Source organism: Anser cygnoides, chromosome 23 (assembly GCF_040182565.1).
Source record: "Anser cygnoides isolate HZ-2024a breed goose chromosome 23, Taihu_goose_T2T_genome, whole genome shotgun sequence".
NCBI classification, from domain to species: Eukaryota; Metazoa; Chordata; class Aves; order Anseriformes; family Anatidae; genus Anser; species Anser cygnoides.
The window spans coordinates 8,023,569-8,039,615 of record NC_089895.1 but is presented as its reverse complement, the minus strand read 5'-3'; the positions used below and the strand labels follow the sequence as shown (position 1 = coordinate 8,039,615).

Below are 16,047 nucleotides of genomic sequence, written 5' to 3'. Positions count from 1 at the left end.
GTGCGCGCGCGGGCGGTGCCGAGACATGCGCTGTGCCGCCCGCCGCGGCCCCGGCTGGGCGCTCGGCGCGGCGCGGCGCGGCTCGGTGCGGGAGGCAGCCCCGCGGCGGGGCACGGCGCCGCGGAACCGGGCGGAACCGGGCGGAACCGGGCGGAACCGGGCGGAACGGGCGGAACCGGGCGGCGCTGCGCCCGCGGCGGGCAGGTAGGGGCGGGGCGGCACCGGCACCGGCACCGGCGGCGTCCTTCTGCCGCCGGGCTGCCCCCGCCGTCGGGCAACCGGGGGCGCGGTGCGCAGGAGCCGCGCCGGGGAGCGCGGGGCGCCGCTCCGGTACCGGGCGGGACCGGCGGGGCCGCGGGCGGGCGAGGGGCAGCGGGAGCCGGGGCCGGGGGGGGGCGGCGCCGGCGCCCCTCGGGCAGCCCCCGGGGAGGCAGCTCCGGCTCTGCCCGACGGCGCCTCCCGGCTCCGGGGCGCCCGGGGAGGCCGAGCCCCGCGGGCGGAGCGGGGCGGCGGGGGCGAGCGCGGGGCTTCGGGCCGTGGAGCCGCCGCCGAGGACGGGCCGTCCGCGGGGGGTCCCGCACGGCGGGGGCCGCCGAGCCCCCGGGGCGCTTCGCGCTGCCTCCCCCGCAGCCCGGCGCCTCCCGAGACGCGCGGCGGGGGGCTGCGGGGGGCCGGGGTTACGTAAGAGCGGGTCTCTCCCCCTCCTCCGCCTCCTCTTCCCTCCTCCTCTCTGCCCCCCGCGCCGCGCAGCGCCCCGGGGGCAGGCCCACGCGGGGTCTGTCTCCCGCGGAGGAGCAGCCCCTGCGCAGCCCGCACGGCCGGAGCCCCGGGAAGCTCCCCGCATCCGCGGGGTGTCCGGGAGCTTCCCCGGGGCACCGTCCGCGTGGGCCGTGGGCTTCCCTCGGCAGCACAGCAGGCTCCGGAGGCTGTTTTTCCTGTAGTTATTTTTAAGAAAGAAAATCCTCGTCTTTTAATGGGAAGCCCAGAATAGCTCCTGGCGTTTGGCAGCCGTGTGATGCGGCTCGTGGGTGCTGTGCGGGGCTGTGCCCCGTGGGCAGACCCCGCAGGAGGGGTCCCTGACCCCCGAGCATCTCGCTGGCCGGCACGGCACGGGGCTGTGGGCAGCTTCCCGCTCCGGGGGCGAGGAGGTTGTGTCGGCAGCGCCGTGGCTGCCAGCTTGCTGCTTCTTCCCGAGGAGTCTAATTATAGCTGCGAGACTGCGGTGCCTCCTCTCCACCCGCTAACGTGCCCGTGCCGGAGGCCCTCAGGCACATCCTTGGTGGGGAACGGCCCTCGGGCGAGCGTGCGTGGGGACGCGGCGGCACCACGGGGCACCCGTGGGGTGCTGACAGCCTGCGCTCGCTTGCAGGTGCTGGGCTCGGCGGCGCCCCAACCAGCCTCGATGGACCGTGGTGCGCCCTAGGATGCCTGCGGCTGCGGCCCCGCAGCGCCTCGCCAATGGTGCCGCGTCCCTCCACCATGCGCGATGAGCAGCGGCTGCCCGGCAATGCGGTAGCCTGGCTGGCGTGCGCTGGGGTCTCGCTGCTCGCCAACGCCTGGGGCATCCTCAGCATCAGCGCCAAGCAGAAGAAGTGGAAGCCGCTGGAGTTCCTGCTGTGCTCCCTGGCCGGGACCCACATCCTCAACACCGCCATCCCCATCACCACGTACGCGGTGGTGCAGCTCCGGCGGCGGCGCTCGGGTTATGAGTGGAACGAGGGCCTCTGCAAGGTCTTCGTCTCCACCTTCTACACCCTCACGCTGGTCACCTGCTTCTCCGTCACCTCCCTCTCCTACCACCGCATGTGGATGGTCCGCTGGCCCGTCAACTACAGGTACCGCGGCTTTGCCTGCCCCGTGCTGCGTCCCCGGGCACGCTTCAGTGGCTGTGCCAGCACCTGGGGAGGGGCTGAGAGCCCTGGCACGCAGGCCCCACTGTGCTGAGCATGTCGGGGGCTCTGCCCCCTCTCCCCAGGCTGAGCAACACCAGGAAGCAAGCTGTTCACACTGTGATGGGGATTTGGATGGTCTCCTTCATCCTCTCCACGCTGCCGGCAGTAGGGTGGCATGACACCACCGAGCGCTTCTACGCCAGGGATTGCCGCTTCGTCGTGACGGAGATCGGCCTGGGCTTCGGCGTCTGCTTCCTGCTCCTCATCGGGGGCAGCATGGCTGTGGGCGCCGTCTGCATTGCCATCGCCCTCTTCCACACCGTCTGGGGACGGCGGGGCCCCGACGCCAGCAGGAACCGCTTCCATGTGCCCACCATCGTGGTGGAGGATGCCCAGGGCAAGCGGCGCTCCTCCATCGACGGCTCCGAGCCCATCAAGACCTCCCTGCAGATCACCTACCTGGTCACCGTCATCGTCCTCATCTACGATGTCCTAATGGGCTTCCCGGTGCTGGTGAGTGCCACGGGGACGGGGCGGGGGCGTGCGGGGGCCGCTGGTGACGTGCCGGTGCCGCAGGTGGTGAGCGCCGCCAGCCTGCGCTCGGACGCCTCCTCTGACTGGATGGTGCTGTGCCTCATCTGGTGCTCGCTGGCACAGTCCCTGCTCCTGCCCCTCTTCCTCTGGGCCTGTGACCGCTACCGTGCCGACCCGCGCACCGTCTGCGAGAAGTGCCGCGCTGTCCTGGCCAGCGACGACGGGGATGAAGGTGGGGTGCGTGGCGGGGAGGGGCGCATGCTGGGGACAGGGGTTGCCCAAAATGACAGCGGACCCGTTCCTGACAGAAAGCAGCCTGGAGGGTGCTGCGGCTGGCGAGCTGGTGTATGACCGCCCCTACGAGTATGGCTGCGCGGCCGAGGTCCTGGCGCTGGACCCTGTTGCCACGCGTGACTTCTCGGCGCTGGAGCGGGGCCTGCCCCCAGTGAGCCCCGCCAGGACGGAGCCGGGGGACCGCATGCAGTACCTGCAGGTAAGGGGCTGCCCGCGGGCGGGGCGGCGGGGCCGCAGCACCCGGCACTGACGGCGCTGCCCCGCAGGTGCCCCCGCTGCGGCGGTTCTCCCACGACGAGACGGACCTGTGGACCAGCAGCCAGGTCGCGGCCTACCTGCAGCGCTGGGGGGCTGGCGGGGAGGCGGCGGGGCTGGCAAGGCTCCTGGCCCCCCGCCACGACCGGCCCCGCCATGGCTTCATCCCCTGCCCCGAGGAGCAGCTCGCCTACCGCCACCGGCGCCGCTCCGCCGACAGCCTGGCCTCCCTGCTGCACGTCCCCGGAGAGGGCCTGCGCCTGGCTGACCTCCGTGGCCTTGGTGGCGAGGAAGGGGCCGCCGGGAGCCCGGGGCGCTCGGCCTCGGTGGCCCTGCTGCCTGTGGCCGCACCGCAGCAGGCCAGCCTGCTGTCCGCCTTCCCGCTGGCCACCCTCCAGCATGAGCCCCGGGCACTGCCGGGCCCGCCGGGTGCCCTCGCTGTCCCCGGGCCGCGGCTGGCCCCCGAGGACCCGGCGCGGCTCTTCGCCCCGCGGCCCGCCGAGTGCTGCGGGGGCCGGGCGCTGCGGCCAGGCCTTGGGGACGGCGGCCGGGGCAGCAGCAGCAGCCTCCTCAGCTCGCCATCAGCCTCCTCGGGATACGTCACGTTCCTCTCAGGGTCCATCGGATCGGCCTCGTAGGGCCCGGACAGGACAGGACGGGACGGGACACAGGATGGCTGTTACTGGACAGAGTGGGCTGGGCGTTATGGCACAGAACAGGACTGAACAGCACGGGACAGAACGGGCCGTGCCGTGCGTTACAGGCTGTGCGTTACGGGACAGAACGGGCCGTGCCGTGCGTTACAGGCTGTGCGTTACGGGACAGAATGGGCCGTGCTGTGTGTTACAGGCTGTGCGTTACGGGACAGAACGGGCCGTGCCGTGCGTTACAGGCTGTGCGTTACGGGACAGAACGGGCCGTGCTGTGTGTTACAGGCTGTGCGTTATGGGACCTGATGGGCCGTGCCGTGTGTTACGGGCCGTGCGTTACGGGACAGAACGGGCCGTGCCGTGTGTTACAGGCCGTGCGTTATGGGACCTGATGGGCCGTGCCGTGTGTTACAGGCCGTGCGTTACGGGACAGAACGGGCCGTGCTGTGTGTTACGGGCCGTGCGTTACGGGACAGAACGGGCCGTGCCGTGTGTTACGGGCCGTGCGTTACGGGACAGAACGGGCCGTGCCGTGTGTTACGGGCCGTGCGTTACGGGACAGAACGGGCTGTGCCGTGTGTTACGGGCCGTGCGTTAAGGGACAGAACGGGCCGTGCCGTGCGTTACGGGCTGTGCATTACGGGACAGAACGGGCCGTGCCGTGCGTTACAGGCTGTGCGTTACGGGACAGAACGGGCCGTGCCGTGTGTTACAGGCTGTGCATTACGGGACAGAACGGGCCGTGCCGTGCGTTACAGGCTGTGCATTACGGGACAGAACGGGCCGTGCCGTGCGTTACGGGCCGTGCGTTACGGGACAGAACGGGCCGTGCCGTGTGTTACAGGCTGTGCATTACGGGACAGAACGGGCCGTGCCGTGCGTTACGGGCCGTGCGTTACGGGACAGAACGGGCCGTGTGTTACTGTGTGCATTACGAGCCGTGCGTTACGGGCCAGGACACGCCCTGCCCGCTGCACGCCTGGCAGCCCCGGTGCAGCCCCCCCGCAGCCCGGTGCAGGCGGGTCCCGAGGGTCGCCCCGGGCCGCTCGCCGCCCCACGGACTGCTCTACCGGACGCTTTTTTAAATTTTATTTTCCAGTTTTCAATAAAAAACCACGCGCAGAGCTGCGGGCTGTGAGGGGCGGGGCGGGGCGGGGCGGGGCGGGGCGGGGCGGGGGGCTCGGCCACGCCCACCGGGCCGTGCAGGCTCCGCCCCGGCGAGGGCCGGAAGCGCTCTCGCGAGAGCTGCGCCGTTGCCCAGGCGACGGCGGCGGGGCGGGGCGGGGCTCTCGCGAGAGGCGCGCGGTGCGCGCGCGGCCGTTGCCCGGGCGACGCGGGGCGGGGCGTGCCGCCAAGATGGCGGCGGCGGCGGCGGGGCGGCGGGGCGGTGGCGGCGCGGGCGGCTGGGCCGGGAGGCGCGCGCCAGCCTGGCCGCCTTCCTGCTCGGCGCCTCGGTGGCGGCGCTGCCGCTGGCGCTGGGCTCCCCGCCCGCCCTGCTCGCCGCGCCCGGCCTCCGCGGCCGCCTGGCGCTCGCCCTGCACGTGGCGGCCGTTAACGGGGCGCTGCTGCTGCTCTACCCGCGGCCGCTGTACAAGGTGGGCGCCGGGGCACCGGGAGGGGGGCGGCGGGGGGGGCACCGGGGGCAGCGCCCTCCCTGCGCTCTGCTTGCAGATCGCCGTGCGCGCCGGCTTCCTGGGCTTCGCCTTCGGCTGCGGGCTGCTGCTGAGCGCCGGGCGCTCCGCATGGAGGCACTTCGGGTGGTAAGGGCGGCACCGGGAACGGGCACCGGGAACGGGCACGGGCACCGGGGGCGGGCACGGGGGTGGGACGGGGGAACGGGCACCGGGACGGGGCGGGACGGCACTGGGAACGGGCACGGGGGTGGGTACCAGACGGGCACCGGGAACGGGCACCGGGAGCGGGCACGGGGGTGGGACGGCACCAGGAACGGGCACCGGGAACGGGCACCGGGACGGGGCGGGACGGCACCGGGAACAGGCACGGGGGTGGGTACCAGACGGGCACCGGGACTGGGGACGGGCACCGGGAACGGGCACCGAGGTGGGTACTGGGATGGCAGCGGGACGGAACGGGCACGGGGGTGGGACAGAACTGGGACGGGGCAGCACGGCACCGGGATGGGCCCTGGGGCAGGCACCGGGCGGGGTTGGACAGGCACCGGGACGGGTACCGGGATGGGCACCGGGAATGGGCACTGGGGTGGGACGGCACCGGGACCAGGCACCGGGATGGGGAGGGACTGGCACCGGGATGGAATGGGCACCAGGACGGGGTGGCACGGCACCGGGACGTGCACCAGGGTGGGACGGGTTGGCACCGGGACGGGCCCCGGGCGGTCAGGGTGCGGCGGGGCCCCTCCGGGACCGCGTGCCATGCGGACAGCCCGGTGCCGGCCCTGCCCTGCCCGCCCCGCAGGTACATGTGCTCGCTGTCGCTGTTCCACTACTCGGAGTACCTGGTGACCGCCATCAACAACCCGCGCAGCCTCTCGCTCGACTCCTTCCTGCTCAACCACAGCTTCGAGTACAACCTGGCCGCGCTCTCCTCCTGGGTCGAGTTCACCCTCGAGAAGCTCCTCGTGCCAGGTCAGCCCCGCCGCGCGGCCGGGGGAGGAGCTGAGCCACCCTCGGGTGTGTTCCTGCGGCTTAGGAACGAACGACGCCGGTAAAAGCTGTCGCAGTTCTACAAATCTGCGTTTTTTTGGTGAGGGGGGAGCATTCTCCTTCCCCACAGCAAGGGCTGCTGGTGGTGTAATGGACAACCAGGCTTTGTGTGAGGCCCCAGCCCGCCGGCACCGCTTTGCTTTCCCTCAGCCTTACGCCGTAAAGCCGGGCGCTCCCTCCGTGCCTGGTTCCCTTTAGAGCGACCCGCCCTGAAGGCTTTGATGCTCCTGTTTGATCCCTTTAGGGAGCAAAGACCTGATGCTCTTTTTGTTGCGCAGTGATAGCACGCTGAGCAAAACCCGTGTTTTATTTGTCGCCTTGCTTTGCGACGGGGAAAGCCCCAGCGCCCCCAGCCCTGGTGTTGGTCCAGCCGCTGCCCCGCGGGCTCGGGAGCACACGAGGCCCTCGCTCGCCCTTCCCCGGCTCCTCGCCCTGCCTGCAGCGCGGTGACCTGCTCGGAGCTGTTGTGACCGGTGCTGCTTCACTTGCAGAAATGAAGCAGATCACCTGGCTGAGTACTGTGGGGTTACTGATGGTGATCGTTGGGGACTGTCTGAGGAAAGCCGCCATGCTCACAGCTGGCTCCAACTTCAACCATATTGTTCAGAATGAGAAATCGGACACTCACACTTTGGTGACAAGCGGGGTGTATGGGTGGTTCCGGCACCCATCTTACGTGGGATGGTTTTACTGGAGCATTGGAACACAGGTACTGTATGCAACGCCCTCGGCTGCTTTCCCCTTATAACCTGCTTATTTCTTCATTGTTATTTCTTGCCCCAGCCCTGTATGCGATAGAAACCTCGGGCTGTCAGCTGCGGAGCCCCGGGTGTGGGTGGTGACACGGTCTGCTTTCCACCAGCACTCTCGTAGCTGGGAGTCAAGAAACTGCTGGCCTGTGAGCGCCTGCCCCGCGTGCTGGCTGGGGAGACCTCGCCTTAACCGTCTCTGTGAGACGAGCAGAGGCAGTGGGGCCTGGGCATGAGCTGGGATGCTTGCAGGGGCTCGTGGCGTGACCCACTGCTAGCCACAGGACCTCAGAGCTTCCAGGGTGTGTCCAGAGTCTCCTTTCATTTTTGCTGCCAAAACGTCTTCCACTGAGCAGCCAGACTCGGCCTCACTCTTACCAAACGCCAGTACTGTGCAGGACTGGTAACCAAAACTTGCTTTCAGAGTGCCTGAGGCCCTGGGCAGGTAACCAAAAGGTGAATTCGAGGCTGGCCGTGGCGAAGCTGTAACTCAGTGCTACCTCCGTTCTGCTCTTCTCGTGGTTGACTGGTTGTTGGCATTTTTTATATTTCTTTAGAGAGAAACCACGAATTCTGCATGCAGAGCAGCCTGGCCGCCTACGGGCGTGAGCCCAGAGCTGGTGCTCGGCTCCCAGCTGGGGTGGCAGGGGCAGGCAGGCGCCTGCAGTCTGCCTCCTTCCAAGCACTAATTCCACCGGGGAACGCAATTCTCCACGAGTTCTGGGGATTTCTTGTTTTGTTGCAGAGCTTTTAGACCTTACATCTGAAATTTCTTTTGACCGTGAAAGCTGACTTCAGTACCGGGGGCGGAGGGCAGCATAATTTCTGGGGGAGCCGGGGAGGTGCCGGAGCTGCCAGGGCGTTAACTGCCGGTGTCTGTTGGCAGGTGTTGCTCTGCAATCCCATCTGCGTGGTTGGCTACACGCTAGCGTCCTGGCGGTTCTTCAGGGAGCGGATAGAGGAAGAGGAGATCACGCTCATTCACTTTTTTGGGGAGGAGTATCTGGAATACAAAAAGAAGGTGCCGTCAGGTCTCCCTTTTATTAAAGGAGTCAAAGTGGAACTGTAACGCCGGCAAAACTGGGCTGGTGGAGAAAACCTCCAGCTCCGGACGCTGTAGGTCGAGGAACTATGCATAGTGCTGGCGCCAAGCAGCCTGTTCCCATTTCCTGGCTGTCCACTAGAAGCTCGCTGAGGGCTGCAGGGCCTGGCAGCCTTCCAGGTAACTAGGAGATCAGAAGCACGTTCATCCTCCTTGAGATAAGAGTCCTTCGTCGCACATTCAGGGATCCTCTGGATAACTTAGCCTATAGCAATCCTACCGAGAAACGATCCTCCCGCCTAAAGCAGCTGAATTGTACTGAAACTCATTTGGACTGGTTCTTCTGGAGAATGAGCTTTGCCCTTCCGCCCCTGCGCTGGAAACGTGCTGGTGGGAATGCTGTTCCTATGGCGCAGCTGTCTTTTAAAGCTTTTTGACCTTACAAGCCAGACAGCACAGCTTTAATCTCTGGAGGCCTGGTCCTGCAAGCCCCAGGCCGGTGCTTGGACAGCTTGCAGGAGCAGGCCTCTCCCTCTGGGCTCGTCAGACGCTCGGGTCTGCGGGACGTCGGCTGGCTGGAAAGCTGTCGGCGTGCTGCAAATCAGGTTTCCCCCGGCCGCTGCGTTAACAGGGAGCCTCTGCAGCCGCTCCTGGCACCCGCGAATTGCTGGCGCCTCCAAGCCATGCAGCAGAAGAGCTGGGTCTCGGGGCCCTCGGGTACTGCCCTGCCTTCAGGAGCCACCGCCCAGCTGCTGCTTTCCCAAGTCTGTTCTGTCCACGCAGACAGCGCTCTTCTGAGACCTGCTTCCAAATCACGCTGCTTCCTGCCCTGCCAGGCGTCTTCGCTGGCCAGCTCTGTCCCGCAGAGATCCCAGGGCTTGGGGTTGGAGAGTCAGGAGAAGGACTGCAGCTGGCAAGCTTGCAAAGAGCTTTAGCGCTTCAGATCCTTGCCTGGTGTTGGAGGGAATCTGGGATGTTGGTGTGAGCAGGAGAAGCTTCTAGGGAAATTCTCTAAACAAAAGGTTCGGCTAGCTAATGCTATTTTAAACATTACCATTTTGGAAATGGTTCCTATTCAGGCTTTGTGGTATGATTTATTCTGTTGTTATATACCAAAGAGGTTCACCGTTTTCTTGGGTTTTACATAATTCTTCCTTGCTGGAATGGAAATGAGTTGCTTGTCAGTACACGCTTCGGGCTTGCAGTATTCCTTGAAGATACTGTGATTCAGCTCAGGAAAGAGGGCACTGGTGGAAATTGCTTTTGTGATTTTTTTATTAAAAAAAGAAAAAAAAAAAAAACGTTGCCAACTTCTGTCTGGTTATTTGGGATCTCTTGAGGTGATGGGGACAACATCAAAGCTGGAATTCTTAATTTTATACCTCCCAAAGGGTTTTCAGTACGCTTCAGTGTTACATTGAAGTATGATCGTGACTTTCGGTAACTTGTGGAACTGCATAGCCAGAGAAATAGGGGCAAATTCTTAGTCTCTACTTGCTTAACCTATGTGGAATCCTTTCTTCTCTAGGTTATGCTTTATATTACAGAGTATTTTCTGCACTGAATATTGGCTTAAAGCATTCACTGATAAGTTGTCTTTTACTGTTTTTAGCTTGGAGGGAAAGAACAAACATGAAAATATAGCAACCAGGGAGCGTTGATTTCTCTGTGTAGTTATTTGTGAGCTCGTGTTCAGACTTCGCAGTAGAGGTGCCTGCGATGCACTTCCCACGGAAACGTCAGCCTTTGCTGTTACTGCCAACATACCTCAGATGAGAATCTCAGCCAAGTTAATTTTTTTTAACTATTTTTTTGTGTGTGAACTTGCACAAGTGTACTTCGGCACAGAAGCTATTATCACTTGGGTTTGATGGGCATTAACAACAGAAAGTTTTACTCTCAAATTGCTCTCTTTAATAATGGAAGTGCTGCACAAGCTGTAGGACCTCAGGCAGGGGAAGACGTGCTGGGGACCTGGTTTGCTGCACCGAGGACCCACGTCTGCCCAGCGGTGTGACCGAGGCATCCCCGCGTTACCAGGTGCGTCGCGTGTACGTGCCCCGTGGGGCAAGGGGATGGAGCTCCGCCGTGCTCTGGTGCATGCAGCTCCACCGCTTGCTGGGGAGCAGGAAGCCCCCACGGCCTGGGTTTTAAGCCCCCCAGTGTCCCCCAGTGCAAATTCCCATGTCGTATGAACAGTGCGGTGCTTGTGTGACCGAGCTGCTGCGTTCACCACTAAAGCCAGGGGAAGAAAGCTGGGTGAAAGCCACGTGTCTGAATGTACTTCAAGGAAAACCATAACCACTGCTAACACAAAGACTAAAATAGGCTGAACCCAGGTGTTTTTGACACAAGTCTGTATCTCTGAAGAGCAGATCTCTCACATGCAGCCTGGCCGTTACCGTGTGCACGCTCCTTGCTTAACACGCTGCCGCTGGTTAACGCCGATGGCGAGCGCGGAGCATTTGGCTCTCGGCGTTCAGCTCGAAGCCCCGGGGTCGTCCCGAGCGGTGCTCTCGGTCCCGCTTCTCTGCTTGCTGCGGCAGCGCTCCTCGTTCTTCAGGAGCGGGTCCTCGGGGGTGAGGGCGGGCGTGCGGCCGCCCCCTCGGCTCCCCAGGGCCCGCTCCCTGCTCTCCTTGCTGCCGGGTGAGCCGTCCCTAGGGCAGGCGGCCGTGCCCGCTGGGTTAAGCTGCTCTTTCCCAAGCTCTAATCCCTTCTGAGCCCTTTAGAGGCACCTCTAAACATCGCTTTGAGGGCACGCAAGGGCTCCCAGGGCTCCTGGAAGTGCTTCTCATCCCTCCCTTGTGTTTGGGAGGTTCAAGAGAGGCACGGGGCACTGCTGATGGTGCCAAAGCCGCCCTGCTGCCGGGACGTGGCCTCGCTGGGGTCCCGCAGGGGCTGAGGGCTGCTGTGGGGCAGGGCACGGCGTGCCCAGGTGGCTGCACCGAGACCACAGCTGTCACCTCACCTACCTTTGTGCTGACTCGCTGTTGTCGTCGATCCTGAGCAGCGTCTGCGTGTGCTCGTCCTTGGGCTCCCGGGGCTCCTGCAGCCTGCGGCGGGACCAGGGCTGGGTGTGGCACGCGAGGAGGGCGACAGGGGCCGGGCCCCCGGCACCGAAAGCACCCGCGCTGCTCACCTGGGCTCCAGCCGCTCCTTCACCTTGGCGATGGAGCGGACGTAGGGCGCGATCTGCTTGGTGATGGTGGTCAGGCAGCTGTTCTCCTGCCGCAGCTGCAGCAGGTCGTGGAGCTGGGCTGGGGGGCGAGAGCGGGCTGTGGCCGCGGCTCCCGGGGCGGCTGTGCCTGCCGGGCGGGCATCGGCCGTACCTTCGTAGATCTCCTGCTCGTTCGCCACCCTCTGGTACGTCTCCTCCCAGACCTGCAACGGGGAGCAGGAGCTGGCGGTGGTGCGGGCGGGCGGCACCCGGGGTGGGGGAGCGCCCGTCGGGCCGTACCTCCTCGAACACGCTGCGCATCATCTCCACCGAGGAGTAGTGGGCCGCGATCTGCACGTCCATCTGCAGCGACTTCTGCAGGATCTCGCTCATGATCTCCGTCCGGATGAGGGAGTGGTGCTTGGTGAGGTCGCGGTGCAGCTCCTGCACCTGGTCCTTCAGGCCCTGGATCTCCGTCTGCAGCATCTGCGCGGGGCGGGGGCAGAGGGCAGCAGCAACAGGCAGCGAGGGAGGGGGCTGTCCCCACGCCCCCCGTGCCGTCCCGCGCCCCTACCCGGTAGGTGTTCTCGTAGTTGCGGCAGTGCTCGGCGAAGGGCGTCTCGCGCCCCTCGGCCAGCAGGACCTTGGTGCTGATGTACCGGTGCAGCGTCGGCTTCCGCACCATGGAGCCCGTGGACATCTTATCGCCGCTGGGGGGGCAGCCGGGCACGATGAGGGTCTTGGAGGACTGGCCGACGGGGATCCTGCGCGGAGGGTGACAGCGCTGCGGTGCAGGTGGTGGCAGGGGGAGGTGCCCGGGGGGCGACACCGGCTCAGCCCTGCCACCCCCGGACCCCGGCTCTCCCCTCAGCCCCACACAGCCGGAGCTCCCCGGGGCTGCCCTGAGCCCCAGGATCGCGGTGCCCAGGGCTGGGGATGTGTCAGCCCCTGGGAAAGGAGCCACCAAAGCTCCCCAAATGCCTTCCTGCGCTCGGGTGCCCGGGTTAGCTGGAAGCGCGTTGCACTGCCCCAAAATCCAGGTTTTTCACAGTGAGCCCTGAGCCGGTGCTCGCTGCCCTGCTCGGCCCGGCATCCCGGTGTACACAGCTCCACGAGCTCAGCCCTGGCACGAAGGAGGCAGGAGCTGGGCTTGGCACGGCCAGGTTTGTACAGGAAAGGACCTGCCCCGCTCCGCACACCTCCAGCCAAGGCTGGGTCAGCTCTGGGGCCGGCAGCCGCTCCGGTGATGGGAGCGGGGCTGGTTCCTGCAGGGCAGAGCCCCAGGAGGTTGCAGCCTCTGCCCCCTGCCCGCTTCTCCCTGGTCCCGCGCCCCTACCTGCTGCCACCACCTCCCCAGGCTCAGCTGCCCCACCGTGCAGCCCCGCAATCCTACCGTGCAGCGCTGCAACACCGCAGTGCCGCCGTGCAGCTCCGCTATCCCGCTGTGCGGCCCCACAGCCCCGCCGTGCCGTGCCAGGGCCCCGGTGCTCAGCTGCCCCGAGCTGCGGAGCCCGGCGGGGCGCGAGGAGCGGTCCCCATGGGGCGGCAGCGCCTGTTTGTCCTCTCTGCGGGGCGAGCGGCCGGGAGTGCCTGGCAGGGCCCGCGCCGCTGTGACATCAATGGGCCTAAATATATCCCAGGCGAGGAACTGCCGGGCACTTCTCTGAAATTCTGATAAAAATAGTGGCGGGCCAAGAGGCTGCGGGGCCGTGGCAGAGCTGGGTGTGCGGTGAGCGGGAGCTGGCGTTGGCACGGCACCGCCCGGGGCACAGCAGCGCCCTCGGTGCATCTGGGGGCTGGGGCTGCGCTGGGGAGCAGGGTGCAGACTCGCCTGGGTGCCCGCTGCCAGCCCTGCCCGCCTGCCCCGCTTCCCAGAACTGTCACTTGAAGCCCCCGTGCCTGTCGTTCATCAGCACAGCTGTGTTCGGTGCTGTCCCCGGGCCACCTCCAAGGTGACAGGCTCAAGGGCAGCAAGGGGGGCAAGTCTGGCATGGCAGGGTGCACGTGCTGGGGTGCCCGGCGGGACGCAGAAGGGACGCGTGGCACGGTGCACGGCAAGAGGCAGGGGGGTGCGCAGCAGCGTGCGCGGTGGGTGCGCAGTGGGGGGGCAAGCGGGATGCGGAGCTGGGCGCAGGCTGGAGCAGGAGCGGGCTGGGGGCTGCGCTGGCTGCCGGGGGTGCCAGTGCAGGGCGAAGCCAGCGGGGCTCTGCCCCCCCCTGCTTGCAGCCCCCCGCAGCTGTGCTCATCGCAGCGGCCTCCAGGGGTGCTCGCCGCCCGCCCGCCCCTCCCGGGGGCACCCCAGCACCTCACATGTTTGTGCCGGTGATGCCAGGCCCGATGCCACCGGCGCTGCCCACCACGGAGCGGCGAGGGGTGAGCATCAGCAGGGGCTCCAGGCAGCGGGCAAACTCCGCCCGGTACTCGGTGTTGATCTGCGGGGCGAGATGGGGGCAAGTGGGGCTGGGGCGGGGGCCGGGGCTGCCCGCGGGGACGGCGGGCAGAGGCTCAGCCGCGGGCTCTACCTTGCTGGTCTGGGCCGGCCGCAGGCGGTGGGGCAGCTTCACGATCCTCTGCAGCCTCTCCATCAGTTGCTGAAAGGCAGCGGCGGGGCAGGGCTCGGGGGTGCCCGGCAAGCGGCCCGGGGGCCCAGCACCACGTCAGGGTGTGCCGGCTGCCCCACGGTGCCGGTGCTACTCACGTAGCCCAGGTCCAGGAACTCGGCTTTGTTGGCGGAGCTCAGGAAGGCCGAGCAGATCACCAGGTGGACCTGTGCGCGGGGGTGTCACTGCTGCCACCTCCCCGGGGCCCCTGCCTGGCTTCTGGGAAAGCCGTTTCCCAGAGCCGGGGGTTGGCAGGCGCGTGACGTCCCTGCCTGGCACGGGCCCTACCTGCAGGGTGGGCAGCAGGGAGGCGAGGTGGGCGAGCTGCTCCTTGAACGCCTTCTCCTTCTCCTCGTGCTGGCTGCGGCAGAGCAGGCGAAGGGCACTGGCTGTGGGCGAGCTGCCCGGCCCCAGGCACCCCAGGAGGGAGGCACCCACTCGAGCACCCGTGGGTGCCAGCAGCTCCCACCATGACGGCTTGGGAGGACCCGTGCCAGCGGGTGCTGCAAGACCCCCACGTGCGCAGAGATGCAGCCGTGGCCCCTCACCTTTGCACAGCTTTCAGGAGCGCCTTCTTTCTCTCGGAGAGCTGCTCCTGCAAACGGCAAGGATGCCGCACGTCCCACGGCTCCGCCGCACCTCGGCACTGCGCCAAGGGGCTGCGTGGGCACCCGTGGGCGCAGGGAGGGGTGCGCTGCCCCGCCGGGTCCCCCACCTGCATGCCGCTGAAGAGGGCGTTGATGGCCGTCTCCTCCTGGCTGGCGCTGTTGCGCACCTCCTCGATCATGGCCTTGAGGAGGACGATGGCCTCGCGCGTCGACGTCTGCAGCTCCTTCACTGCCTGGCCAGGGTGGCGCGGTGGCTGTGGCACTGCTGCTGCCTCCGTGCCTCGGCCCCGCGCCCCCACGCCCTCCTACCATCACCGCCTGGTCCAGCTTCTCGCAGCCCTGCACGTACGCCGTCTCGATGTCGATGCAGTGCGCCCGGCTCTCCCTGTGGCAGGGGTGGGTGTGAGGGCACGGCCGGGGCGGGGACGCAGGGACACGAGGACGCGGGGACACTTACCCCTGCATGTCCCTGAAGCAGTTGATGCAGAGCATGGACTTCTTCTCGGTGGAGAACATGATGTAGGGCTCCTCGTGCAGCGCTGCAAGGGACAGGGGTGTCACGCCCGCGGTGGTGCGGTGCGGCACGGCGCGGTCAGTACTCACGGCACTTCTTGTGGATGTCCTTGGTGCGCTTGGAGAGGGAAACGATCTCGTGGCGGGCGAAGACCTTGGCGCGGTGCGTCTCCTCGCGGCACGGGGCGCAGAGGGGCTGGCTGCAGGTGTTGCAGAAGCACATGGCGTCCAGATCCTGCGCGGGCACAGCGGGGTGGTGGGGGGGGGGGGGCGCGGCGGGGGTCCCACAGGGTGCTGGCGCCCCGCCCGCCCGCCCTCACCGCCTTGGCGCAGCGCCGGTCGCAGTTGGCGCACTGCACGTCCTCCTCGCCGTCGGCCGAGCTGTCCACGAGGAACTGCAGGAGCCGGTCCACGGGGGGCAGCCCCGTGCCCCCCCTCACCACCGAGGGGTGCCTGCGGGACGGGGCCGGGGGGGCTCAGCCCCAGCCCTTTGGCGGGGCCCCGTGCGGGGCCGGGGCCGCGGCCCGGAGTCCCGGGCTCGGGGGCGCCCACGCGCGTCCGCGTCCCCGCGCCTTACCCGCAGAGGGGGCAGCGCAGGCGGCCGTCGGCGGCGCGGCCGCGCAGGCAGCTGGCGCAGAAGTTGTGGTAGCAGTCGAGCAGGCAGGGGTGCTGGAAGGGCTCGTGGCACAGCAGGCACACCAGCGGGTGCCAGGCGCCCTTCTCCAGCTCCGAGCAGCTCCCCAGCGGGGAGAAGATGCCGCCGGCCATCCGCGGGGCGCCGAGCGGGGCGGCCCCGGCCCCGGCCCCGGCCCCGGCCCCAGCGCGGCCCGGGAGGCACGTCCCCGGGACGGCTATTTTTAGGGCGCGAGCTGCCTGCGGCGGCCGCCCCCCGGCGCGGGGGGGCCGGCACCGGGCGTGCGCGGGGAAGGGGCCTCCCGGGGGGCTGCGCACCCCGCGCGGGGCTGTCCCGGGGCAGGAGCCCCCCAGCCCCACACAGGCGGGGCGCCCCCGAGACGGGGTGTCCCCAGGACAGGGTGTCCCCCGTAATGGGATGTCCCCCGTGGTGGGG

The 16,047-nt window shown here is 67.3% G+C and overlaps 3 protein-coding genes across 6 annotated transcripts; 2 read left to right on the top strand and 1 right to left on the bottom strand.

Moving 5' to 3' along the window:
• Positions 1 to 32: 32 nt before the first annotated feature.
• On the top strand, positions 33 to 4,536 carry GPR153 (G protein-coupled receptor 153). 4 transcript variants are annotated; one of them, XM_066982153.1, is made up of 6 exons: positions 33 to 204; positions 1,370 to 1,835; positions 1,976 to 2,405; positions 2,550 to 2,658; positions 2,735 to 2,919; positions 2,987 to 4,536. In XM_066982153.1, exons 2-6 carry the CDS (start codon positions 1,459 to 1,461, stop codon positions 3,611 to 3,613), a joined length of 1,728 nt encoding a protein of 575 aa, XP_066838254.1. In that variant the 5' UTR covers positions 33 to 204; positions 1,370 to 1,458; the 3' UTR covers positions 3,614 to 4,536. The 4 variants fall into 4 exon arrangements, with proteins under 4 accessions (XP_066838254.1, XP_066838251.1, XP_066838253.1 ...); XM_066982150.1 differs by having other exon boundaries at positions 35 to 204; positions 2,469 to 2,658; XM_066982152.1 differs by lacking the exon at positions 33 to 204 and adding an exon at positions 232 to 330 and having other exon boundaries at positions 2,469 to 2,658.
• On the top strand, positions 3,681 to 9,308 carry ICMT (isoprenylcysteine carboxyl methyltransferase). The gene is made up of 6 exons (XM_066982342.1): positions 3,681 to 3,727; positions 4,887 to 5,220; positions 5,297 to 5,385; positions 6,062 to 6,231; positions 6,801 to 7,018; positions 7,945 to 9,308. Exons 1-6 carry the CDS (start codon positions 3,681 to 3,683, stop codon positions 8,125 to 8,127), a joined length of 1,041 nt encoding a protein of 346 aa, XP_066838443.1. The 3' UTR covers positions 8,128 to 9,308.
• Positions 9,309 to 10,265: 957 nt separating this feature from the next.
• Positions 10,266 to 15,748, bottom strand: RNF207 (ring finger protein 207). The gene is made up of 17 exons (XM_066982154.1): positions 15,556 to 15,748; positions 15,299 to 15,431; positions 15,069 to 15,213; positions 14,923 to 15,004; positions 14,775 to 14,850; positions 14,573 to 14,698; positions 14,406 to 14,452; positions 14,146 to 14,218; positions 13,956 to 14,024; positions 13,780 to 13,848; positions 13,568 to 13,689; positions 11,832 to 12,021; positions 11,558 to 11,743; positions 11,430 to 11,481; positions 11,240 to 11,357; positions 11,073 to 11,153; positions 10,266 to 10,757 (listed from the first exon to the last, which is right to left on the bottom strand). The coding sequence occupies exons 1-17, from the start codon at positions 15,744 to 15,746 to the stop codon at positions 10,580 to 10,582; spliced, it is 1,938 nt and encodes a 645-aa protein (XP_066838255.1). The 5' UTR covers positions 15,747 to 15,748; the 3' UTR covers positions 10,266 to 10,579.
• Between the last annotated feature and the right edge of the window lie 299 nt (positions 15,749 to 16,047).

Coding starts and splice junctions, on each gene's coding strand:
- GPR153 (XM_066982150.1), top strand. CDS start 1,459: ATGGTGCCGCGTCCCTCCACCATGCGCGATGAGCAGCGGCTGCCCGGC. Junction 2,406..2,468: donor TAATGGGCTTCCCGGTGCTG/GTGAGTGCCACG, acceptor CCGGTGCCGCAG/GTGGTGAGCGCCGCCAGCCT. Junction 2,659..2,734: donor CAGCGACGACGGGGATGAAG/GTGGGGTGCGTG, acceptor CGTTCCTGACAG/AAAGCAGCCTGGAGGGTGCT.
- ICMT (XM_066982342.1), top strand. CDS start 3,681: ATGGCACAGAACAGGACTGAACAGCACGGGACAGAACGGGCCGTGCC. Junction 5,386..6,061: donor GCATGGAGGCACTTCGGGTG/GTAAGGGCGGCA, acceptor CCCGCCCCGCAG/GTACATGTGCTCGCTGTCGC. Junction 7,019..7,944: donor ACTGGAGCATTGGAACACAG/GTACTGTATGCA, acceptor GTCTGTTGGCAG/GTGTTGCTCTGCAATCCCAT.
- RNF207 (XM_066982154.1), bottom strand. CDS start 15,746: ATGGCCGGCGGCATCTTCTCCCCGCTGGGGAGCTGCTCGGAGCTGGAG. Junction 15,432..15,555: donor CTGCGCTGCCCCCTCTGCGG/GTAAGGCGCGGG, acceptor CCCGTCCCGCAG/GCACCCCTCGGTGGTGAGGG. Junction 15,005..15,068: donor GGACATCCACAAGAAGTGCC/GTGAGTACTGAC, acceptor TGTCCCTTGCAG/CGCTGCACGAGGAGCCCTAC.